The sequence below is a fragment of the Corvus hawaiiensis genome, chromosome 1 (assembly GCF_020740725.1).
Source record: "Corvus hawaiiensis isolate bCorHaw1 chromosome 1, bCorHaw1.pri.cur, whole genome shotgun sequence".
NCBI lineage: Eukaryota > Metazoa > Chordata > Aves > Passeriformes > Corvidae > Corvus > Corvus hawaiiensis.
This window is the reverse complement of record NC_063213.1, coordinates 23,249,772-23,271,619: the sequence shown is the minus strand read 5'-3', so window position 1 is coordinate 23,271,619 and position 21,848 is coordinate 23,249,772. Positions and strand designations below refer to the sequence as shown.

Sequence of the window (21,848 nt, the reverse complement as noted above, 5' to 3'; positions counted from 1 at the left end):
TCTGGGCTAAGGGGCTGCATGAGGAGGGTGTTTCATTCTTAAGTCGTGCAAGGAACACCTTAAAAATTGGTCTTAGAGGGAAATAATCCTTTTTTTAGTAATGGCATACCGTAAGTCTATTAAGCCTAGATCAGCTTTCCAGTCCTACACTTACTTTTCCAGAGAATATTCTGTATCATTATAATTTGTACACCTGAGATTTTTGAATAGAACAAAATTTCCATCAGCAGTTCTGAACTTGTTATCAGTTAATTAATTGTACTAATTTGACTTGAAGTACTGCTGTGTTAGTAGAGCCATCAGCTGACCAACTGCCCTGTGCAGTTAGGATGAGTGAAACTAGAGTTTTAGTTTTGTTCAGCAATCAAGACATGCACTAGGAATCGGAGTGCTGTTTTATAAGGTCCCTAACATATTCTCTCACAAAAAGGCCAGAGGGGACACAATTTTAAAAAATATTTGTTTTTACAAAATGCCATATAGATGGATTAACTTCCTAGGATTTAGGTCATTGTATTTTTGTCCTATAAAGGAAAAGTTAATTTCCTCCCTACCATTCTTGTTACTGCTTCTTTCCTCCACACTGCATACTGCCTTCCAAACCCTTGAGAACGGGAAATCGTTGGTCATTGTTTTGGAAAATGTGCTTAAAAGTGTTTTAGTAACATCCCTGTGAGAGTGGCTGAGGAAAGGATTTAAGTCCTTGTCACTTCCATAATATAGGAATTAATTCCATAATATAGAAATTAAATCATCTGCCCCTTCCATGAATGTTATGACCTTCATGCACTTACTGGATTATACTCAAATGCTGTTTTAGTGCCCAAGAGAAATAGATCTTTTCTTGAATTTTTAAAAATGTAACTGTAATCCTAACTATGTAATCTTTGTTGTTGGAGGCCTACAAAATCTTGTTAAGCATGAATTTTTTTTCTTGGTCTATTCTGTAGGCCTCTGATGTAATTAGCTTTTGCACAAATTTCAAGCATATCCTTTCTGTGTATAGTATTTGTTGTTTGTATTTGTTGTATAGTTTGTTGATTGCTTTATGTCCACCATAGTTAAGGTTTTGAATGGTTAATTGTGTAAGTAGTTTTTTTCCCTGTATTTTGAAGTCTCGTGAAGAAGAGATGACAGCAAAAGTTCATGAATTGCAGGCACAGCTGAAAGACTTGCAGAAGGAATACAGACAAAGGATTGCAGAAGAGGAATATTGCAGCAGTGAAAAAGTGAGCTGGCACTGACATTTGGTTTTATATCTTTAAGTGTGAAATTCTTGCTCCACGTGAAATTCTGTAGTTTATTCCTAATTGGATTTTATTTATATATCTGGCCTTCATTTTCATGTACAAAATGAATCTCTTCAGAATCTGCAATATTTGACACTACCTTTTTAATTGGTATGTTGAAAAGTCCAGTTCTGTTGATATTATTAAGGTGGGGGATTTTGCCCTCTACATGTGTTTATCTTGATTTTATTTGACGCCTGTTAGAAGGAAAGAAAATCCTGTTAAGTAAGTTTAAGTGTGATTTTTTAAAAAAATTCATGTTTCAAAGGTGTCTGAAGTAGTGCCTTGAATATATCAGTTATGGATAGAGAGGCCTTCATTGAAAGAAGACTGACTTCATGCTTTTGTCTTTCTGAGACTACATTTTAATTTGAGGAGTTCTTTGGTGAAAATACTATAGTAGCTGTTATACTGAGGAGAGAAAAAGTGTATGAGTTGTTGAATCATTGATGAGAATTCATATTTACCTTACTTTTAAATTTTTCATTTTAACAACAGGTAGCCCTGGGGAGCTTTTAGGAAGTGGAAACGACAACAGGTGGCTTGAGAGTAATACGGGGAAATTGTACAGGAAGCTAGGAACAAAGTTAGGGAAGCCAAAGCCCAGTTAGAATTGTTCTGGCCAGGGATATTAAGGCAAACAGGAAGGGCTTCTATACATATGTTGCAAGCAAAAGAAAGACTATGGATGATGTGAACCCTCTTTGGAAGGAAATTGGAAACCTGGCTACCCTGGACAAAGAGGAGGCTGGGGTTCTCAACAACTTCTGTGCCTCTGTCTTCAATGGCAAGTGCTCCAGCCACGCCACCCAAGTCAAGAAAGGCAGATGCAGGGACTGGGAGGATGAAGACCCTGAGCCTACTTGTCATGGTTTGACCCTGGCCAAACACCAGGAACCCATGACAGCCACTCACTCACCCTCCCCTGCTACAGCTGAGCAGAGGAGAGAAAAATTTAATGAAGGCTTCATGAGTTGAGATAAGGACAGGGAGAAAACACTCCAAGGGCAAAACAGGCTCAACTTACAGGTGCAAAGTGAATTATTACTAACAAAATCAGAAGAGGATAATGAGAAGTAAAATAAACCCTTAAAAACACCTTTTTCCCCTCAACCCTTCCTTCCTTCCCACCAACAGCTCAGGGAGACAGGAATGAGGGTTTTGGTCAGTTCATCACCTGAAGTTTTCTTCTGCTGCTCAGGTAGAGGAGTCCTTCCCCTGCTACATTGTGGGGTTCCTCCCACGGGAGACAGTTCTCTGTGAACTTCTCCAGCGTGGCTCCAATCTCACGGAACAGCAGTCCTCTGAAAACTGCTGCAGCATGAGTCCCTCCCATGGGCAAACAGTCCTCCCAAAACTGTTGTGGCATGGGTCACTGTTCCATGGGGTGCAGACCTCCAAGGACAGGCTGCTCCAGCCTGGAAGCAAGGGCGCCCTCTTTCCACCGCGTTTCCCACTGGATCACAGCCTCCTCCAGGCATCCACCCGCTCCAACATGAGCACCTCCCCCACGGGCTGTGAGTGGATCTCTGCATCCCCCGTGGACCTCCATGGGCTGATGAGAGGAACCTGTTTCAGCATGGTCATCACCATAGCCTGCAGAGGAATCTCGGCTCCAGCGGCTGGAGCTCCTCCTGCCCCTCCTTCTCCACTGACCTTGGTGTCTCCATGTTGTTTCCCTTACATGTTCTAACCACCTCCTCTTCTGTAGCTGGAATTCAAATTACACCACCACTTTGTTTTGATTTTCTTCTTAAATATGTTATCACAGAGGCGTTACCATCATCTCTAATTGGTCCAGCCTTGCCCAGCAGCATGTCCATCTTCTGAGCCATCAGGGACTGGCTCTGCCAGACATGATGGAAGCTCCCAGCAGCTTCTCACAGAAGCCACCTCTGTGGCCTCCCCACTACCTAAAACCAGGCCATGCAAACCAACACACTACCATAGGAGACGATCAGGTTCGAGACCACCTAAAGAACCTGAATGTGCACAAGTCCATGGGACTCAATGAGGTTCATCCACGGGTCCTGAGGGAGCTGGAGATGAAGCCACTGAGACACTATCCATCATTTTTGAAAAATTGTGTCAGTCAGGTGAAGTCCCTTATGACTGGAAAAAGGGAAAAGTAACCCCCATTTTTAAAAAGGGGAAACTGGAATATCAGTGAAACTACAGACCAGTCAGTCTCACCTCTGTGCTAGGCAAGGTCATAGAGCAGATTCTACTGGAAACTATGCAAAGACACATAGGAAAAAAGAAGAAAAAAGAGGTGATTTGTAACAGCCAGAATGGCTTTACAAGGGGGAAGTAATGCCTAACAAATTTGGTGACCTTCTATGATGGGGCTACAGCAATGGTGGACGGGGGCAGAGCAACTGACGTTGTCTACCTGGACTTAATGCAAAGTATTTCACAGTTCCACATTACATCCTTGTCTCCAGATTGGAGAGACAGGGGTTTGGTGGATGGACCACTTGGTGGATAGAGAACTGGCTGGATGGTCACACACAAAGAGTTTTGGTCAACAGCTCATTGTCCACGTAGAGACCAGTTACATGATGAAGTTGGAGCAGTGATAAATAGAATAGGATTATCCCCTCTTTTGACTGATGATGCTGTGTTTGATGCACTCGTGGGGTCAGTACTCGCTGGGGCTGATACTATTCAACATCTTTGTCAGTGACATGGACAGTGAAACCTATCAGTGCTGAGTGCATCCTCAGCAAATTTGTTGAAAACACCAAGCTCTGTGGTGGTGTGGTCAGCATGATGGAGGGAAGGGATAATGGCATCCAGAGGGACCTTGACAGGCTTGAGATGTGGACTGAAGCAAACCTCATGAAGTTCAACAAAGCAAAGCTCAAGGTCCTACATCCAGGTCACGGCAATCCCAGACACACCAATGGGTTGGGCAGAGAAGTGATTGAGAGCAGCCCTGAGGAGAAAGACTTGGAGTTGACAAGTGATGAAAAACTCGACATGAGCCAGCTGTGTGTGCTCAGAACCCAGAAAGCCAATCAAATCCTGGGCTGCATCACAAGGAGTGTGGCCATCAGGTCAAAGAAGGTGATTCTGCCCCTCTACTCTGCTCACATGAGATCCCACCTGGAGTACTGTGCACAGTTCTGGTGTCCCCAACATAAGAAAGACCTGGAACTGTTGGAGCAAGTCCAGAGGAGGGCCATGAAGTTTGTAAGAGGATTGGAGCACCTTCCCTATGAACACAGGCTGAGAAAGCTGAGGCTGTTCAGCCTGGAGAAGAGAAGGTTGCATGGAGACCTCATGGCAAACTTCCAGTATCTGAAGGGGACCTACAGGGGAGCTGGAGAGGGACTTCTCATCAGGAACTGTAGTGACAGGACAAGGAATAATGGGTATAAATTTAAAGAGTGGAAATTTAGATTAGACATTAGGAAGGAGTTTTTCACTTTGAGGGTGGTAGGACACTGAACAGGTTGCCCAGGGAGGTTGTGGATGCCCCAACCCTGATAGTGTTCAGTGTCAGGTTTAACAAGGCATTGAGCAACCTGGTCTACTGGGAGGTGTCCCTGGCCATGGCAGAGAGTGTTGAGACTAGATGATCTTTAAGGTCCATTCCAACCTGTTAGCATTCCATGATTCTATGATTCCTCAGTTGTTCCCAGAAGGGTATCAGACAGATTGGCAATGGTAGCATAGAGCTGTAAAGTGTTTGAATATTGCAGATATTAAATCTCTAAAAGTTAATATGTTTATAATAAACAAAATAAACAGCTAATTTTGCCTGTGTCTGGAATGTTGTCCACAGCTCTTCACTCCTTTGAGTTTCCATGGCAGACTTCGGAGAAAGTCAAAGGAGTTCTTCCATCTGTGGCGGGTGTAAACCAGTTCAGAGAACTCCATAGCTGATAAACAGCTTAGTTTTAAAAGATAAAGGATGTTTCATTTGTGGGGAAAGAAGACCAGGTTGTGTAGTAGCGCCAGTACTTAAATACAGTTAAAGCATCCAGGTTCAAAGTAGTTGCAGAATAAGAATGCAATTTTTTTTTTCCTGAGTGTAAGGCAATTAAATATCTGTGATTTTTCTGGAATACAGGCATCAAAGTTTTTTGAGTAATTTTGAGAATTCCAACTAAATTCAAATTTAGCAAATTGTTCACAAGCTTTCTTTTGCATAGCTGATTCAACTGAATGTAAATGCCTTATTTGATACTATTCACAATGGTGATTTCATTGCGAAACAACGTAACTATTCTAATAGATTATGCTGTTGAATGTACACATAATTCCTGGTATGTCTTCTTATCCAGTCAAAGCTCAAATACTTAGAGTGATGTAAGTGGGCTTTCAGTTCCTGTTTTATCGGTATTTCAGGATTTGATTTTTACTCTGACACAATCTGTTCTGGGGTCAAGAGGCAGTTTTCTTTTGTCATCCTTAGAAATGGAGTTGTTTTTAATTTTTACTTCTGTCTTAGTTTGTCTGTTGCCTGTCCTTGGTATGTTTGTAGGAAACTAATTTTGCTTTTACCTGGTACAATAGTACATATTTGCAATGGCAAAGAATACATTTTGGCTACAATAGCATTTATAGGCAGCACTACAGAGCTATATGAGAAAATTGCACAGGGCTTGTGAACTTGTCAACATACCAGAACAGAACTGTATAAATCCACATCTGGATTTTACAGTGCATTCAAATGAATTGTGTTTGCCATGGTATTTTTTGTCTCACTTTATACCTTTTTTATTTTATTGCTTTGTAACATTTTTCTGTTTTGGTATTGGTTTTTTTTACCCTTCAGCACTAGTAGTCAAACAGTTTGAAGTCTTCCACTGACTGGATGCAACTTTTTGTGGGCAACATTTTTTGTCTAAAATCAGAGACTCCCAAGTCACAGAAGTTTGTCTTATAAAACTTTCTGTCCTGCTTGTTGTCAGCCTAGACCAAACATTACACTTAACATATCTACTTTCACATGAAATGTACTCTAGATATTGGAACAGTACTTGTCTGACTGTGATAAAAAATTGACACATACTAACAACCTTAAGTGTTAATGTTTGGAGGTAAAAATACCAGAAAGTGTCTCTCCTTGTGAGAAAATAAATGTCTGATTGAGGTTTTCAGAAGCAAAAATTGCATTTAGAGGTTTGAGATCTTTAGAGAAATGATTTTCCCCTATTTTCTGTTTGTGAAGTGTAGGAAACCACAAAGATTTTATCAACCTGAGATGGGGAATAAATCTCCTTTTCAACACAATTGCAAAGAGGCTTGGGAAGAAAAAAGTTATACTGACCTTGAGATCAGCTGAATTGGTTAGAGCATGGTGCTCATTATGCCAGAGTCAACAGGTTTGATCTCTGCAAGGGCCATTCACTTTAAGAGATGGACTCTATGATCCTTGTGGATCCCTTCCAACTTATAATATTCTGTGATTCTGTGAATATGTACCAGTCTGCCTTAAGGTTTAGCTTACCTTAAAAAAATTTCACACATAAATTATTTGATGTTGAAATGCTTTTACAACCTTGAGTTATATCCACGACTACTGAAGCATTATTTTCCTTAGAGTTGGAACACTGAAAGATAGAAATTTCAGCTTAGAATTTTTTCTGTACTTCATAAACATCTTTGCAAGATGCAGAGCTCTTGAAGCTCTTAACTGAAGCTAATTTCAGGTAAATGTTCACATTTCCAAATGTGACTTGAAGAATTAAGGGAATGCATAAAATATTCTGAATAGTATTAATTGTAGTTAGGGTATCCTGTGATGTATTTCATACTCATTCGGTTATTATTCATCTCCAATATGCATTTCATCAAGATTTGGAAAAGCTAGGTTCTTGAAGTTATATTTATGATAATTGTCTTGCAGAATCAAATGAGATAATTTAAATATAAGCTTTACATACTGTCAATACAAATAAGTTAAACTATTTATGAGACTAATTATTATTTGGTAATGTCAGTTTTTGTCATCTTCAATTAACACTGTATCAGAGCTAGATGATTGATATTTCTTTCTCCAATGCTTGATATAATCCGTATTTTTCATACATTTTAATCTAAATTTTTATTGTTGTTATAGGTCACAATAACAGAACTAAAGGTAAGTCTTACGTGTAATTGATTTTGTTCTCTAATACTTCCATTGTGGAGCAGTTTTAAAGCTGAAATACTGCTTATAAGTTTGTGTGTGTTAAAAGGATAAATAGGTTTATTGCAAAGGTACCTATGATGTATTTTCAGCAATTTCCATATATGACTGTTTTTTCAGGCACAACTTGCACAGAAGACAACACTAGTCAATGATTCAAAATTGAAGGAGCAGGAATTGAAAGAGCAGGTAAGGGTGATGTTGAACAAGTAAGAAGTATTCTTGTTTGACACTCTGTGTTTGCAGTATTAAGAGGTTTGTTCTTTTCAAGTGATGATGTGGCACATCTCCGTACAAGGTACTATGAATATAATAGACAAAAAAATAGTTTTCACTCATGCTTGCTCTCAGAAGATCTGTGTGCTTTTCAAAGTATACCTCCATTCTCTGAGAATAAAAATACCACATGCTTGTGATACTCGTTAGCAAAGCAATTGCACAGTGAAAAAGGGAATAATGCACCTTATGAAATTCTGGAATTTTTTTTCAAAACTAAAACTTTTTTGATGTTTAAGTACAATTTTTGTTGTGTGCTTTTTTATCTGTGCTTATATATAAAATAGGAACATGAATATATAACATATGCCCAACATCTGCTATAGATATTTTTATGTGTATATACACATGTACAACATTGGGACAGTTTTTAATAATACAGTTTTTAATGTTTTCCTTCCTTAAAAAGCAAATGTATTTTGATTTTATAAGAGTCGATATTTAGCTGGAAACTATTTCAATTAAGCTTATTTTAGCTGCTAGTTAACACCGTTTATCATGTCAACTGTTACCTGTTTAGATTCATGTACTGGAAGACCGGCTGAAACATTACGAGAAAAATATTTACGTCACATCAGTTGGAACACCATATAGAGGTAAGTAGACAATTTTCATCACAAATAAGTTTTTCATTTGTTTGAAAGATACAGTTTGGTCTAGAAAATTTATTAAAACATCAGTCTCTTTAAAACACTCACGTAATACACTTATGATATCCTTCTTTTCTCTTGTCTATTATAATAGAGTTGGTGTGTGATCTCAGATGACCAATTCACACAGCATTTTGTTTGATGTTTTCTTTTTTATGTCATTCAGTTAAAAGAGCTCTGTTAAAAAAAGAGCTTCAGTTAAAAGAACTCTAATCAGAGTTCTTAAGCTTTCTGTAGTGCAGGACCAAAGAGCACCCACAGGGACAGAGATGGGCACACCTACAGCAGGGCACAGGCAGGGACTGAAGGTCCCAGGCAGAGCTGGGACACATCCCCATGGCCCTTGGCAGGAGATGATGGGGGTCCCAGGGGAGGCTGGTCCCAGCCACCTGGGAGCAGCCCAGGACCCAGACAGAAGTAGACTTGCACTGCTCATGTACTCTCCTTTAGACACTGGTGCTTGGACACTTTGGAGATAGAGTATGGGCTTATGGACCTTCTCTCTGGTGGTGTACTGTTCCTCTCAGACTCTTATTTTAACATAAGATAGAAAAATGCACAGGGAAATGAACAGGTATTGCTCACCTCCAAAAGATTTGCAGCTGGTTAGTTGAGGAGTAAATCCTGCATAAGACTCAGGGCTCAAGCATTGAGCTGTGCTAATGTTAGAGATACGGGGTTTTGCCATCCTGTGCAGACCCATCTTATCTGAACTCAGAAGACTTTAGAAAACCATGTCACACTTGCTTTTTACAAATTTGTGCAAATGGTGAAATTATCTCAGGATGATCTACATCTCTCATCCCCTCAGAAAGTCCATGCCTTCTTCCCTCAAGGTGACAGAGTCAAGGATGGGAGATGGTTGTGGGTATTCGGTGCCTGCTGCTAGTGCAGGGCTGGGAAGAAATGTCATCAAAGATTCCCTCAGCATATACTGGTAGGGAAAGAAGCAGGTGGAAAGAAGAATAGCATAGCATACTTCAGCTGGAAGGGACCAACATCAGTTTTATAGTCCAACTGTGTGACCACTTCAGGGCTGATGAAAAGGTAAAAGTATGGCTTTAAGGACACTGTCCAAATGCCTCTTCAACACTGACAAACATGAGGCATCAACCACTTTTCCAAGAGGTCTGTTCCAGAGTTTGACACCCTTTTGGTAAAGAAATGTTTCCTCATGTCAAGTCTGAACTCCCCATGATGGATAAAGGTTTCAACCATTTTCCATGTGGCCTGGCACTGGGTACCAGGGAGAAGCAAGCAGCACCTTCCTCTCAGAGTCTCCTCAGGAAGCTGTAGAGAGCACTGAGGTCACCCCTTAGCCTCCATCTCTCCAAATTAGAGAAACCCAGACTCCTCAGCTGCTTCTCAGAGGACATGCCTACCAGCACCTTATCCGGTAGCAGAGGTACCCTCCTCTGGTTGTGTTCATGTACCTTCACATCCTTTTTAAATGGTGGGGCCCTGAACCGCACACAGTACTCAAGCTGAGGCTGCACCAGTGATAAATAGGGTGGGATAATCACCTCTTTTGACTGCCTGATGATGCTGTGTTTGATGCACTCCAGATGAGGTTTGCTCTCCTGGCTGCCAGGGCACACAGACTCCTGACTCCTGTTGCACCTCCTGCTAACCAGCACCCCCAAATGCCTTTCTGGAGGGCTGCAGTTACTCCATCCCAGGTGCAGAGTACAGCATTTGTTCTCGTTTGTTTTCGTGCTGTTAGTGAAACTTGGATTCATATGAGTGACTCTCAGTATAAATATTCTCTTATTTTTGTTTACACAGATGGAAACCTTCACCATACTGATGTTTCCCTGTTTGAGGAACCTACTGAGTTTGAATACTTGAGGAAAGTGCTCTTTGAATATATGATGGGTCGTGAGACAAAGGTATGGAAATTTGTATATGCTGACAGGTGATTCAGGTTACAGTAAAGTTTAACACCCTTGCTGCATAGATGTGAAGTACCATGTGTTTGTGATTTGTTATATGTTGCTTATTTCTGACACAGGATTCAATAGGCTTTCACGTTTTCTTCCAAAGAGACATAATCCATAATTTTGAAACTTCGTCAGCCTGCCAAGATGAGTGGAAGGTGGAGAGGGGTTTCACATCTCTCACCACTGTACCTATCAAGACAAAAACCTTCATGGGTAGATATGATTTTATCAGCAAAAGTCCTGTTGTCAGTCAAAGTTAATGTAAAATGAAAGCTGGTATGCACAATATTAGCAAAACTGATCTTTTGATGTAATCTTGACACAAACATGGTAAGTAACAGTTGGATTAAATAACAGTTTGTTAGTAGCTGTGAAGATGGTGAAATACCTCTTCAGTTGTTCCTTATAGATGTTTCATAGTGTTCCCAAATCTGTATACCTTAGGTAGTATTAATTCACTCTTAAAAGTAGTGAAAAGCTGGACAGTAGGCTTCTTGTAAGCTGCAGGCTTGTGAAATCATTCCTTAATTGGAATTTTAGTAGCTTCTCGCAATACTGGTGCTTAGGGACTGATGGTATTCAAAAGAGGTATGTTGTAACACAAACATTATTCTTGGATAATAAATTTTATATGGATGAATTTTTGTATTTGTTGTTTTCCTTCTCCCTGGAGTTCTTCTATTGTTGACCTGCTTTCAACTTAGAGTGCCATAAAGCAAAGAGATTTTATGTAGGTTTCTGTCTTAATTAGCTCTGTTCTCATTGTGCTCTTTACAGAATAAAACTTGGACAGTGCAAGGCATCCTTTCCTTATGGGATTCTTCTTTTTCTCTCTTTTTATCCCACTTTTAATTTTGATATTAATTCCTTTTTTTATTACCAGTACAAATCTCTGATGTGAAAAACCCAGAATCAATAGTTACCTTCTGTTCTCAAGCCTGTGGCTCTCCTACTTTAATGACAAGCAACTAAAATAATTAATAAAAATATGTACAGTAGTGGATTTTATGATTTCAAATTGTAAGGGACTTACACAAGTGAAAATGCTAAAAAGTCTGTCAGCAGTGTTTTGTCTTAAGGGAAGTCTTGAAACAGCTGCAGACAACTACCGCAGATAGCTGATGCACGTAGCAAATTTTCATTCAAGAAAACCTAATTTGAAACCTCATTTTCACTCATCAAAATTTTTTCTTACTGATCTTCAAAACATTGCTATACATGCCTCAAAACTTTGGATTATAAATTGTTACATTTTTTTCCCTTTTTAACAGTGTTGTACTAAAATTTGCAGTTGATTTCATCAATAACAGCAACAAACTACAATCATTGCTGAAGAAAATTGTCCTTAGCTCTTTCTTTGGTGTTTCTTTTTCTTTAGTTTCTGTCTTTGGTGAAGTTTTGCTTCAAAAAGTAGTTTCAAGCTGATTTCATCTGCTGGTTTTCTTTCAATCATTAGATGTGTTGCTGGAGGACACTGAGCTTAGTGTCTGCTCTCATCAGGATTATATAATCATAAATTTATGGAACTATGTCTTGAGAACTGGTTTAATCCTGCTACATGGAGTGGAAAACCATGAGCAGTGATGATGTGAATGATAAAACCTTTTAAAACAGTTTTAAATATGTTAGTAAAGTATTAATGTGCTTTCCACCACCACCCCGCCCCCTCCCCTCCCCCCCCCCCCCCCCCCCCAAAATATAGTTCTTGAGTTAAAAGATAGGCGTTGTAATTTATCTTCTCAGTACAGATATTCCTTTCTCTCAACTTTTATCTTCCTGGACAAGAAGAGGTGTTTTTTTAATCTAATTTTGTCTTGTGAGATCATTCTGGTGGCCCTTCTCTGTGCAGGATCCCGTTTTGCAGCACAAATATGTATACCATGTCTCAAAGGTGATTCAGTAGTGGAACTGTTGATATCTCTGGACATGCTTCCTCTTTTTTGAACAGAGTTCAAAAGAATCTGTGCAAATTATCCAGGATGTATTGCCAATTATGCAGCCTAGTAAATGATACTGGAATGCGATCAAGACATTAATGAATGCACCAGTTGGTCTACAGTATTGGAGACGTAAGAGAAATGTGGAGATTGATACAGATCTGAGAGTCAGGAATTACTGTCATGACTTGTAATGTGTAACTTATCACATCCTTTGTAAACTGCTTGACCAAGGTGTATATGTGTCTTTGTTGAGAGGTTTTACTGTCTTGCCCTCCAGTCCAACTTTATTATTTGCTTGGCAGGATATATGCAACGAGATTGACAGCTTTTTCTAAGCATGCACTTTTATCTAGTATACTGTCTTATTAATGGACTCTATCATTTGAGCATAGATACCATGGAATTTATACCACACTACAGTAGCTGAAGTTTGTGACCGTAGAATCTTATCATATATAATGTGCAAACATTGTTTTCATATAATTCACATCATGCATATACAATGTGAAACAAATAGTTATATCTTACTGATTTCACAGTTGTCCACTGCCATTAATAAAATAGTATCCAGTATTATTAAATTAAATAATTTTTAAAATATTACAAAGCATTTTTGTGGATGTGGAATTATGTATGGGTAACCTATATCTTTTTAGACAATGGCCAAGGTTATAACAACAGTGCTGAAGTTCCCAGCAGATCAGACTCAGAAGATACTAGAACGAGAAGATGCTCGACCAATGGTAAGTTATGTAAGTAAATCAGGTTTATGCAAGAGGATTAGGTGTCAAGAATAAGGAATTAGAAACTTTTTTTTCATCTTCTTTTCCCTGTGTCCACATTCAAATGGTCTCTGTTTCTCCCTCCTTCCCTCTTCTTTAGTGGAATACCAAATTCCAGCTTTAGGTTTGACTTTATAGCAAGAGTGAGAAAAAAAGCAAGCATTTTTCTTTACTAGTATTTTTCTTCAGTTAAGCCATATTTCTGATAGTGATGGGTACAATTGGACCAAAGCAAGTTCAAGCATCACTACTATTCTGTGGGTGAATTTTCTAATTTAAAAAAGTAATCTGACATATTAAATATGTATATATAAAAATACATATAATGTATAAAATTCACACTTCTTAAATTCAGAAGTTTTTGTGAAGTCATACCAGTTTTTTTGAAAATGTATCAAGAAACATTTTTTCAGCCCTAGGATAAAATTTCTGGCAAAAACAACAGGCATTATGCTCGTAGAATAGAAAATTGAGTATCTCAATCACCTGACATACATGTGTTTGAAGTGAGATGTGTGCAGTTTTATCTTAAGTGGGTATCTTAACAAGACTGGGGTTTTGATTAGGTTTTGGGGTTTTTTTGTGAGCCTGTTTTATTTTTGTACTGAAAAAACACGAAAATATGTCCGTTCACTCTGGGTCAGGACAGGTCAAAAATAAGAGTCATCAACACTTTGGTGTTGTCTTTCTCCCCGCATTGTTTCTCATGTTGTCTTTTTTGTAACATTGGCTTAGTACTTATTTACTAGAAAGGTGAAATTGGGTTTGAGAAGCAGATGCAAAAGGACATAAGATTATATGAGCATGAGCATTTCTTTGGTATTACTGTTACTGTTTTATGTATTGGAGATACTTTTAATTAAAATAAAAACTGCAGTAATAGTCTTCTCTACATTGTATCTGGAGTCAACCCTGTGACCCCTCTCTTTGTGGGTCAGCTTAGTGAAATATTTAGGAATTAAAGAGAGAGGAGGAATTGCATTCTGTTTCTCTCACTGACCATGCATATATATTTATTTAGTGCTTGCAAATACAGAATAAAATAAAAATTTCAATAATTTTACATTTCACTTGAAGTAGATACGTTAAAGTCCTGTAGATTCACTGAAACAAATTTTTAAAAAGTCTGTACTTTCGTCTTGCAGTATCACATCGGAGGAAAGTGTTAAATACTTCAACATTTTCCTGTACACTTAGTACGTTTGAGAGTCCTGCAATCTTAAATATTTTAAATACTTTTAGAAGTATATAAATATTGATAATACTGCAGCTTCAGTAAGTATCATGTATCCCAAGCATGGTTTTCTCTCTCTGACATTAAAATAGAAAGCTGAGACTTTTTTTGCTTTGGTTTGATTTGTTTTGTTTTGTTTTGGTAAGCCAGAGTAATACTTAGGAAACATTTTGAGAACAGAGAGATGGGCCTTGTTTTGCAGACACTTCGTTTTTTGATATTTAAACCTGTTTTTCCTACAACAGACATTCACAGCGTCTGAAACAAAATAAAAACTTAACTTGAATTCATCCAACAAATTTTTATCCTTGGTATTAAATTTTGGCTAGAACACACAGTGAGGTTTTTTTTGCAGGCTGTAAGTGCTTTGATTTGTTAAGGATATCATTGTTCAAATAGTTGAGTTTTCAAAGTCTTGAGTTTCACATAGCAGTCCCTTCTTGGCTCATATCTAGCCTATGAATTTTCTCCTTTCCAAATCCACAAAGGGATTGAGTTAGACATCTAATGGAAACTCAAATATTAGGGTGTATTATGAAGGAAGAAGTATTTTTTCCTTCACTTTCAAAGTTACTATGTCCGTTTGCTGGAGCACAAATTATTCTAGGGATGAGTCTTCCATAATTCCGTTTAGACCTAAAAAGTTGGAGAGGTCTTTACAAATTATTCTGTCAAGAAATATGCTTGGGTTTTTTTGTCTTTTATTTATTGGCATTTGCTGACATGGCAGTAGTGTTTCTCCACACTTAATATTGGACTGATGCTGGTATATGAAAATATCCAATATTTAGCTCTCATGAGCAATGAAGTTCTGAACTACAACATAAATGTGCATTTTAACATAAAGCTGTTAGTTTATTGCTAAAACGTCTGTAAGTAATTTTAATGTGTAAATTATTAACTTACTGTGCTACTAGAGTAAGTGTGTGGTACTAAGTATCTGTGCGTAATTTTATACCCTCTCAGTGGGCATATATTTAACAAGTTTCTGAAAATTTGTAACATTCACTGGTCAATAAACATCCGCTAGATCAATGTAATCTTTAGTTATCTGGCTTTTACTATGTAGTTGTTGTGATCTAACTGCAGCAATCTCATCTCAAGATGTCCACAGAGTTCTTATTTGTTAACACTACATAACGCTATTAACAAAATAGTCCAATAAGCTCTTTTCTTCTTGGCTTTGTAGTTTGCCTCACCTCGCAGTGGTATCTTTTGAATATGCCACCAATCTGTACTTAGCTAGTGTGTGGGTGAGTGGAGTCTAATACATTCTTGTTTAATGTAAAATGAAATCTGTATTATGCAATTAATGATTCTTCTGCTGTTTTTTCTTGCCTGCTTTCCTTCATTAAAAAACAAATTTTGGTTGTATATGTATATGATAATTTTTGTTCTCCTTTTAATCATGTTTTGCTTTACAAAGCCAAGTTTGAAAATGGTAAATATTGATTCAAAACCAATCTTTTTGATTGACCCTAACCCTAAGCATAACTTCAAGTGTTGATTGAGCTACAGAAATCTCAGTTGTATAAACAAAATCAGATTTTAAATCAATTAATATGTAATATTGAATTTTATTGCACTTGGCTTTGTTTTGTCTTTATTAATTTTCTGAGTTCCTTTTTTGAATAGGCAAATCAGATTTGTGGGAGACATGCTATACTGCTTGAAATGAATTATTACATCTTGTAAATATGAAAATGAATTATCTTAAAAAAGATTGATGAATATTCTCTGCAGAGGGATTAGGATATGATTGCATTTAAGCATCAATATCTTTCTGAATCACAGCTTTTGATATCAAGAGAAGCTAAAGCAGAGAGATGATGGAGAACAATTACGGGAGCTTTATGCTCTCAGTTTATTGTGTCTTTCTTCAAGTTTTATTGATCTACTTTAATTATGAATCTGCAACACTAGTTGTAACGTTACAAGAATGGAACAGCTGACATAGGCCTAGAGCTGCAGGTTGCATCAGACTAGCCTAGCTAAACAAGCAGCACACAAGCAATAGTTGGTTGAGAGAGGACTGGGATATGGAAGTACACAGGAAAAAACTTTCTGCACTGACTGATAAGATTATAATTTGAGTCACTAGTGGTGTATGATATGTAATAAATTCTGCAGATGAATTCTATAGGATATGGTTGTTTCAACTTTTTTTTTTTCCTCCTTTGCAACTGGAAAGCTTTGCACAGTTGCCAGGAGTTGATTGAGTGCACGTGAAGCAGTTGCTATCTCTTGGCTGAAATGCAGTTGTTGGCCTGCATCACTGCCAGAGCAAAATTAACTAACTTAGGTTATTGTCATTGCCAGTTACCACAGTGCAATTGCCAGGTTATCTTCCTCTCCTGCAGTTATACGAACACAGCCTTCAACACAAACCAATACCTCTTTCAAAGGAAAAAATGTGTTCATTTAGCAGTCATGGTTTCTACTTTGTGTTCTTTTCCATCTTTGAATACAGTAGTGAATGCACTTCATTGCACTTAAAATGCAGTAGAGTTTGGACTGTTTGCCAACAGCCTTCATGAGTTCTGACAAAATCAGCAACTGTTTTCTTTAGCCCTTTGTTGAAAAGAATTGAATTGTTGATATTGATGAAACAAAATTACTTCCAACACTATTGCAGAATAGGTTGCAGAAGGTATGTTTGGAACTTACATTCTTGTCATGCTGTCTGTAATGCTGGTGTAAAAAAATTCAGGTGTTCTGAGCTGCATTTGAAACATACCATGGAAAAGCTTGTTGATATTGACCTTAATGTCAGAAACTATCTGTTACACTTTCATAACATCAGCTACTGTATATGTAAACTGTTCAGACTTCATTATTCAATTGTAGTTGCCTATTTCATCTCAAGTATTTCTGTCACTTATTCTTGCATGTATATAACTTAGAAATTAAGTGGATGCTGACTTCATTGTGAAGGCAATTGATATTTTCCTGTAGAGGAAGCTATTTGCTAGCTCTAAAGTTTTACATCATCATTTCAATTTTGATGATAAGCCTTATGCAGAGAGTACAACTTTGTTTTTCTTTGAATTAATATGCAGTGGTGTGGTACACTATTTCCAGTGAGACTGCTGAATGTTTTGCTACACCTTATTTTGTTTTCATCAGTTTCTCAACTGTTTTGCAGGTACTATAATGGAATTGCTTGCTCTAATAATTTGGCAGTTTGATTTATTTGAAATTCTTCTATCTCCTAATTGTATTAATAAGCAAATGTCATTATTTTAATATTAAGAGCTTCTAAGTTGTTCTCAATAATGTAACATTTGATTATTTCTTTTAACTTTCCATTCTTCTAGTTGTGGCTATGACCGTCTTGAAGAATTCATGATGAGAATGTCTCATGACATTGCTGCTTAGAAATATGTTTATATCTCTGTTGCCCCTTGAGAAGGGACAAGAAGAAAAGCTATTATTCAAGGTCACAAACAGAACAGCAAGAACCAAAACTCTGCACCACCTTTGGACTGTGAATACAGTTAAAACTGCCTTGACAGAAATGCTAATCAGGGGTTGTTTGGTTATTTCTCTTCTATTGAATACTTTCTTCTATTTTGTGTTAAAGGTTATTTTTTTAAAGGAGAGAAAAGACTTTATCCAAGGAAGGAATTGCCCACTGCTGTACTAGACAGGTTTTACTGGGTGTTTTTTAAGAGTTGAAATAAATGATTTGTTTCTTCTATTTATTTTTTTTATTTTTGATTGAGTTGTGCAATACATTTTGGATGGATAGCGATTGAGGTGATTTTTCTGATGAACTAGGCACTCTTGTTGACTATTCTCTCCTGATTTGATCTTGATTGTTTGCTAAAGGTCACTTCTATATGCTTTTGCCTACAATAAATCCAAATTGCAGTACCTCGTTTGTTTACTCCTAGCTTTTGTACTTATATTTTCTGGAGAAAAGGTATGTTCCTGTAAATTGTAAATAGTTATTACATAATTGTATCATACACTGATCTGTGACTGTTGACAGCACTAATATGAATAGAGCTAAGATGAAATAAAGTTTATTTACTGTATAATTTTGGAATATCTTTGGTATGACTTTTCTTTTAATGGACACACCAATTTTGTTCTGACTCCTGTTGGAGACATTGTTAGCTGAGATACTGCTAGACTGAAATCACTCTCATAAGAATTCAAGTACATTAAACTGTAAGAAGTCAATGAAGACATTCAAGTTTCCAAGAGGTCACAGCCTGCGAAACACATACATGGTGGGCTGAAAAGCTGGCATGATAATGTAGCAAATAGATTCTTCTTCTGCTTTGTAGAAGTTCTAAATTATTCTAGAATAACAGAGTGGTTTGGGTTCGAAGGGACCTTAAAGATCATCTGGTTCCAACCCCTCTGCAATGGGCAGGGACATCTTTCACTAGACCAGGTTGCTGAGACCCCTTTCCAGCCTGGCCTTGGGCACCTCCAGGGATGGGACATTTACAACTTTTCTGGGCAACCTGTTCCAGTGCCTCACCATGCTCACAGTAAAGAGTTTCTTCCTAACATATAATCTAAATCTCTCTTCTTTCAGTTTAAAACCATTCCCCTTTGTCCTAACACTATCTGCCTGTCTAAAAACTTGTTCTGAAAGGCTGCAATGAGGTGGTCTTGGAGCCTTTTCTTCTCCAGACTAACAACCCCAACTCTCTCAGCCTGCCTTCACAGCAGAGCTGCTCCAGCCCACTGAGCATCTTTGTGGCATCCTGTGGACCCACTCCAACAGGTCCGTGTTTTTTCTTGTGCTGAGGACCCCACACCTGGGCACAGCACTGCAGGTGGGGTCTCATGTGATCAGGGTAGAAGGGGACAATCACCTACCTTGACCTGTTAGCCAATCTTCTTTTGCTGCAGCCCAGGATACCATTGGCCTTCTGGGCTGTGAGTGCACACTGCCTCGTTATGTCCAGCTTTTCATTCACCAGCACCCCCAAGTTGTTCTCCAGAGGACTCTTCTCAATGAGTTCCTCTCCCAGTATTCTCCTGGTCTGGACTCACTGAGGTTGCTCCCGACCAAGGTGTAGGACTTTGCACTTAGACTTGTTTAATTTCATGAGGTTCTTATGGGCCCACTTCTCAAGTTTGTCCAGGTGCCCCTACATGGCATCCCTTCCTTTTTTTGTGCCAATTGCACCACTCGGCTTTGTGTCATCTGCAAACTTGATGAGGGTGCAGTCAATCACATTGTCTGTGTCACTGATAAAGATGTTAGAGAGCACCAGTCCCAAGACAGAGCCCTGAGGGACACCACTCATCACTGACCTCCATCTGGACATAGAGCCATTGATCACAACTCTTGGGTTGTGTCCATCCAGCCATTTCCTTATCCACTGAATAGTCCACCCTTCAAACCCCTGTATTTCCAATTTGGAGATAAGGATGTCGTGTGAGACCATGTCAAAGGCTTTAGAGACATCTAGATAGATGACATTGGTTGGTCTTTGCAGTCATTCCATCATAGAAGTCCACCATGATGGAAAATTATGTATTTTTGTTCTTTTAAATAATTCCTGTGTGGTCTTTTTGGCATGTAAGTTGTCATCCTCTTAAGTGATACACAAGTATGCATAAATTTAACCTCTAGCTACTATGATAGTTACCATATTAATAACTAACATCTGTAATGTATATGTTCGTTTGTCAAGATAGTTCAGGGTGATCAGTCCTCCATGAATAAAATTTTTAACAAGTATTTTAGGGGAAGCAGTCCTCTAAGTTGCTCATCTTTGAACATAAGGGATAGGATTTTTTTTTTTTTTTTTTTTTGCAAGTGCACTGGGATTCACCTTTTTTGGTTATCTGCAGGAAAAGAAACAAAAAAAGCTGAATTTATTTGCATAGATTTTTATCCTAGTGAAACTAGAAGTGAAACAATTTGAGTGATCCAAGGCCTATTGTGGCGACTAGCAGTCTAAAGAATGCATCTGGTTTTAAATTGTTGTTTAAGGTTTTAAGGGACACAGGTTGCTTTTGATAGTTAAGTACCAAGAGTTACATCTTTATTTCCCACTGCCTTGTGTCTGACGAAACTTTAAGTTTTATGCTGCTTTAACATTTGTAGCTTCTGGGAAGTTTGGGGAAGGGGTTAAACTTTTTCCTTTTATCAAACATCAAATGTATCAAATTTGTTTTCAAGATCTAGTATTCCTTGTGTTTCCAATGTAAGCCCTTCTCTTTCCTTCTGTTGTGTAGCAGAAGGGCATCCTCCAGACTGTCAGAGCAGCAGCCTTGACTGGACTTGACATGAGTATGTTTGGCTCTGAAAAAGCCTATTCGTCTCATAGCTGGCTGAGGATTTGTAGGATTTTGCTATTGCTATCGTTACAGCAGTGTAAAACATCATAGATATGAGCTTCAGTTTTCCATGTAAGCTGTATGTTGTCTTATGCTTTGGGAACTTCACTGCAGGGATCTATTACTTTGACAGCAAGTATTACTGGGATTGCTTACAGTTCTCTTGTCCTCACACATAGATTATTTTTCACATTTTCCAGTTTTGTTCTTTTCCCTTTCCATGAAAGAAACTAATTATGGACTGTACTTTGTCAAGCATGACCTAAGTGCAGTGGAACAAACTGAAATAGTCTGTTTAATATTCATACAACATTGGATAGACTAAATAATATTTTTCCCTTATGTAACCTAAATAAAGAGATTATAGAGGGATTATGGAGTCATTGTTTTTTAAAAACTAAAATCAGGTAACCTCTACCGAAATTCACATTTTGAAAAAGTTAAATGTTTGGGGTGGTTTTTTCCCAGATATATATGTATATATATATACTCATTAGCAATCACATAATTATTCCTTAATATAATGGGAAAGTGTGCTAAGTACAAGAGTTTTTTCAGGCTGAAGTTCTAACTGCTTCTAGATTTTCTTAAACAAGAGTATGTAAATAAGGCATTGCTTTAGAATTTAAATAAAGTTAAGGTGAATGCATGAAAATGGGTGCTTTGCTTTGAATAATGTTTTTTTGTTTTTGGTGGTATGTCAAATGGTGCTAGTAGTGCCAATCAAAGATTGGGCTGCCTTTTTAGCAAACATTAGAGGATGCCAAACTTATTCAGACTCGATTATTAAAAGAGGCATCTGCAAGAGAATGTATTTGGATCATCTTATACTGAACCTTGCCTTAGTCTTCTGTGCAATATATATGATATTTGTAATTTTATGGACGTACATACATGTGCCCAGAAAACAATGTGTAGATCCATTTATAAAGATAAGACTTAAAATGTTTATTGAGCATCCTCTAGTGTTCTAAGGGTTAAACATTGTTAATTTAGATGAAAAATACCAGGGATTTTATTCATGTATTATTTCAGTGCCTAGGCTGGTATTTATTGGCAACATGCTATTTCAGACTTTTTACAATCAGTATCTATAAATCCATCCAACTTCTAGTTCTGCCATTTATAGTACCTCTTTCTGTGATCTGTACTAAAATTTATTTACTCTCCCATGTGGTGTGTGGTATCTGGTTCTTTCCTCTAAAATGAGGATTTCAGACTCTGTAAACTGGAATAAATACTGAGAAGATTGGTTTGATTTTTGTAATCGAAACTCTTGCATA

At 37.8% G+C, this 21,848-nt stretch overlaps 1 protein-coding gene across 9 annotated transcripts in view; it reads left to right on the top strand.

The window, feature by feature from the left end:
• Positions 1-18,296, top strand: part of GOLGA4 (golgin A4) — a 76,171-nt gene extending 57,875 nt beyond the window's left edge. For 4 of the 9 annotated variants that reach the window (XM_048296283.1, XM_048296278.1, XM_048296277.1 and 1 more), the window contains 8 exons: positions 1,116-1,229; positions 7,363-7,383; positions 7,552-7,620; positions 8,228-8,303; positions 10,143-10,246; positions 12,894-12,980; positions 15,443-15,503; positions 17,570-18,296. In XM_048296283.1, the coding sequence (XP_048152240.1) occupies positions 1,116-1,229; positions 7,363-7,383; positions 7,552-7,620; positions 8,228-8,303; positions 10,143-10,246; positions 12,894-12,980; positions 15,443-15,472 (501 nt within the window). In that variant the 3' untranslated portion in view covers positions 15,473-15,503; positions 17,570-18,296. Of the gene's footprint in view, positions 1-1,115; positions 1,230-7,362; positions 7,384-7,551; positions 7,621-8,227; positions 8,304-9,922; positions 10,037-10,142; positions 10,247-12,893; positions 12,981-15,442; positions 15,504-17,569 lie in introns of those variants that run through there. The other 5 variants (XM_048296267.1, XM_048296274.1, XM_048296259.1 and 2 more) reach the window with 5 other exon arrangements.
• Positions 18,297-21,848: the final 3,552 nt, after the last annotated feature.